The sequence below is a fragment of the Priapulus caudatus genome, unplaced genomic scaffold, assembly GCF_000485595.1.
Source record: "Priapulus caudatus unplaced genomic scaffold, Priapulus_caudatus-5.0.1 Scaffold7576, whole genome shotgun sequence".
NCBI lineage: Eukaryota > Metazoa > Priapulida > Priapulimorpha > Priapulimorphida > Priapulidae > Priapulus > Priapulus caudatus.
The window spans coordinates 1-4,700 of record NW_014584637.1 but is presented as its reverse complement, the minus strand read 5'-3'; the positions used below and the strand labels follow the sequence as shown (position 1 = coordinate 4,700).

At 42.2% G+C, this 4,700-nt stretch overlaps 1 protein-coding gene across 1 annotated transcript; it reads right to left on the bottom strand.

Annotated features, from left to right (window-relative positions):
• Positions 1-3,021: 3,021 nt before the first annotated feature.
• LOC106820143 (kinesin-like protein KIF11) lies at positions 3,022-4,194 on the bottom strand (the record flags this gene model as incomplete). Its single annotated transcript, XM_014824690.1, has 3 exons — positions 3,966-4,194; positions 3,491-3,610; positions 3,022-3,223 (listed from the first exon to the last, which is right to left on the bottom strand). Coding segments are annotated over exons 1-3 (484 nt in total), but the record flags the coding sequence as incomplete, so codon positions are not given.
• Positions 4,195-4,700: the final 506 nt, after the last annotated feature.

Below are 4,700 nucleotides of genomic sequence, written 5' to 3'. Positions count from 1 at the left end.
TTTTTCTTCATACCTATACAGCGTCAGATAGACTGACTCTTCACTTGAGAATTCTGCAGGCTGTTGTAAATACGCGAGGACTACCAGATATAGACTATCCTACAATCAATATACGCCTAAACAATAACGATCTATAGAACTTATCCTTACGAATCATGACGCCTAATATACAAAATATCAGAGGCCCTATACACAATTATCTAAATTACTGAGATATTAGATTTCTTCTTCATAATCCAAATTTTTAAAACGAATTCACCCCTGTTATTAATAATTTATTCAGAGGAATTTACTTCATGAATTTGATAAAACATGCAACATAAATTCCGAGGATTTACCGGTGTGAAATAAAGTTTGTTTACATGATGGCTGCTAATATAGTCATGAGATAAGATTTATCGCAAGATTTTTGGAATGGTTTGTCACCCAAAAATCGGTAGAATCTGTCATTTATACCTGATTGAGATGAGAGTTCGTAATACTTTGAGTGCACAGTTCGCGGGGATAATCCAGCAGTCGCTAGGAATTCTTTGTCCCAAGATATGTGGTTGCGCGCCCGTTTAGTTCTTTCGACCTCCATCGTAGGTGAGGGTGCTCGCAAGTCGGCCCTGGTACCTCTGTTGTGTGGACGGTTTAGCCTGGTTGTATCACATTTTATCCATTCTTGCTGCTAATAGATGCACTGGCACAAAAACATTGCCTACGCATTTGTGTGTTTATTCCCTAACCTTTAACTATAGTCACTTACCCAGTAACCCTTAAACCCAACAATTACCCAATGCACGCATGCATGCGGATGCCGACACGAATCGTTACGCTCGACGCACGCACACGGTTAACTGTCCGAACACCTTGATGCACGCGATGCATTGCACGGTAAGCGATCCTACGCTGCCACACACGTCTACAGTCTATGTACGCAGCGCACGTCAGCACGCACAAGTGGTTGCAGATGCGACAGCACACTGTCGGACTCTTACGTGTTACGGCTGAACGGAAGTCGAAGTAGAAAATTCGCGCTCATCGAAGGAGCTTCACGTGCAAAGGCGGCGCTGGCGTGGAGAGGTGAAAGAACAGCGGAGAGGGAGTCCGGGACCAAACTCGGTGGCGTCCGTTGCAGGAGACGTGAGCAGAGAGAGAAAGAAGAAGAAAAGAGATGAGAGGAAAGCGGAGAGAGAGAGAATAAGCGAGAGAAGAGAGAGAGAGAGTAGAGAGGAGTAGCGAGAGAGAGGAGAGGAGAGCAGAGAGGAGCCCAGATGCGAGAGAGTAGAGGAGAGGAACGCAAGATCGCCGCAAGAGCCTGCAGGCCCACCGGTGTCCAGAGAGCGAGAGAATGGAGATGAGCACGAGAGGAGAAAGGTGCGAAAGAGGGAGAGTGTGGGGGGAATTTTGGGGGACGAGTGAAGCGGTGAGGCGGGAGGAGCGAAAGAAGACCGGCCTCTTCGTGTGTAGAGTCACATATACAGTTACTGTGCCCGCAATTCTGCATTTTCCTCCGTATACCTTAAGTTAAGGGGGAGTGAATGTTCGCCTTTCTTTACACCTCTTGACCTTTTGACTTTGACCCCCAACTTCGACATGCCAATCGTTTTGACGATCCCCAACGACGCTGAAATACGGTGACCCGTACGTCGAGCGGGTTACAAGATTTGTGGCGCAACTGTTGACGGTACGGGTGGACTGTTGGATAGGTAGTGGTGACGGATCGGCCGGACGGCAGAAACACGGACGATTCATGCGATTCTACAGCTGCAATCTGACGTATGTCAGAATGAGCCTAACAAAATTCACTAAAGTATACGCATACTCAGCGGCTATCTATTGAATGGACAAAAGCGGGTTTAATGGACATGATGAAGGCACGTGAAACCGGATAAATGTTAGATTCATGGATGAGGAAATGTTTCAGGACCACGGAGGAGCCAATTTATGGTAAGCCATACCATAGTAAGCCAAGGTCAATTATGATGAATGGTACAGAATACCTTCTTTCCTGAACAACAGTTGAAACGTTGGACCAACTAAGTAAGGTAAAAGAATTTTAAATGTTAGAGGACTTTCAAATGAATGTCTACGAAAATATAAAGTCCATTTTAGCAAACACCTATTGGATGGCATTTCGGAAATTTTACCATCATGACTGATAAAATAGATACAAAAATCTTATGCTACTTCAATATATATATTAAATGGAAAACATAGATTATATGAAAGAAAGTTTTTATAAAGCAGATCAAAAAAGGAAGGAAAGAAACTGGGGAATTAAATCCAATAATACTTTAGAGGAATACGAATTAGAAATATCATTTACAGCCCATAGGATAAGCCAAATAGACCTTGGAAAAAAACAAGTCAGATGCTATACTAAAACGAGTAATTAAAAGAGACAAATTGCAAAACTTAGAGGCCAAAACAAAAATAAACATGGCATAAACAGTTGAAAAATATGGATTGATAGGAATATATTGAAAGTATTATCATTTAACGATTCGTGTTTTGCATGTTAAATGCCAAAACTTGCCATGATTGACCATAAAAGGATACTATTAAAAAATAATTTTTGCGAGGATTAAGTGTAATAGATGTAATAACGATATGAAAGAAGATATTGGAACATTGTATATAGATTGTGGATAGTTATGAAGAATATAAGTGAGGGGACACAGAAATAAGAAATTGCTAGAAGGAGACAAACCTGGCACTATTAAAACCCTGATTAGATTATGTCTCGCGGAAAATTTCTTGTCGCAGTCGCGTGACACTACATGTAGAGAATTAGATGGCGGACGTTTATTCTGTTGTTTTCTTAGATTGGAACCCGCCACTGCGTTGATTCAGGGTGGCCTTGCTGAAATACGAAGAGAGAGGGAACCAGATACAAAGATACAAAGATACAAAACTGTTACACAGAGACACGTATGCATGTTGTTAGCCTTTGGAAAATATTACACAAAAATTACCTATAAAATAAAGTCCGTGTATATAGTTTATTTTTAGATGCATCGCTTGTTTTATGGTTACCAGATTGCTGTAATATGTTGTTTATGAAGAGTTTTTGTGTAGATGCAGGTTGGCAGTTATACGCCGGTAGAGGTCGCATGTCACGAGGCGGTGCGAGCGTTGCTGCTGTTTTTCTCTTCAATGCGCCTCGTTTCATGATGTTGTAAACTTCATCCTTGCTCACGAGTGTGATCTCTTCGAGACCTTGGATCACCACGGAGCCCTGAAGCAAGAAATATTTTATATATTCTGTGTGTGCTTTGCAGTTAATAACACATGCTGGTGGGACTAGGACGAGGGGAAATGTTATGGATTGGTGCTTAGTTATTTAAAGTAACACACATTTAGTAAGTGTGGTGCTGCAAAAATATAATGTGGCAAGATGTCAAGAGAGCTCATGGCAAACAGTGGTATAAGAGCTAAAGAATCTGGCCATCTTTTGCTAAATCTGCAGTAGTTTGATAATTGCAGAATCGCCCACTCTGTGTACCTTGTTGGCAGAGTCATCAAATAATCTCATTCGTTTGTCACTGCCACTGGAGCTCAACAGATCAATCAGTTCTTCATTATACAGCTCCAGATAGCTGACTTTCACTGCGAATTCTGCAGGCTGTTGTAAATACGAGGAACAATATAGAACTATCCTACAATCAATACGCCTAAAATAACAATATAGAACTATCCTACAATCAATACGCCTAAAATAACAATAAAAGGCCCTATAACAATTATCTAAATTACTGAGCATATTAGATATCTTTACTTCATTAATCCAAATTAAAAAATTCCCCCATGTATAATAATTTATTCCAGAGGAATTTCTTCATAATTTGATAAACATGAACATAAATCCACATACACGTGAATAAATGTGTTTACATGATGGTGCTAAATATCATAGATAAATTTATCGCAAGTTTTTGCGAATGGTTTCCACCCAAAAATCTAGAATCTTCAATTTATACCTGATTGGTGAGAGTATCGAATATTTGATGCACAGATCGCGGGATAATCCCAGCTAGTGAGTCCTTGTCCCAAGATATGTGTTGCTCTGCCGTTCTTTCACCCTCCATCGTATAGGTCTCCATCGCATGTACCTGTGTTATCACATTTATCCACTCTTGCATGTACACGTGACATGCACACAAACATGCCTACGCATGTGTATTCCCTAACCTTAACTATAGTCACCTTACCATAACCCTAAACCCAACACAATTACCCATGCACGCATGCATGCATGCACGAACGAACGTACGCACGCACGCACACGTGTATGTCGACACCTATGCACGCATGCATGCACGAACGCATACACACGCGCACACACGTCTACACCTATGTACGCACGCACGCACGCACACACGTGTATGATGCGCACGCACACGTCGACTCTTACGTGTTTCACGCTGAAGGAGTCGAAGGAGAAGCGCTTCTCGAAGGAGTTCACGTGCAAGCCGCCGCTGGAGAGGAAGAACAGCGGAGGAGTCGGGGACCAAACGGTGCGTCCGTGCAGGAGAGTGAGAGAGAGAGAGAGAAAGAGAGAGAAAGAGAGAGTGAGAGAAAGCGAGAGAGAGAGAGAGAGAGAGAGAGAGAGAGAGAGAGAGAGAGAGAGAGAGAGAGAGAGAGAGAGAGAGAGAGAGAGAGAGAGAGAGAGAGAGAGAGAGAGAGAGAGAGAGAGAGAGAGAGAGAGAGAGAGA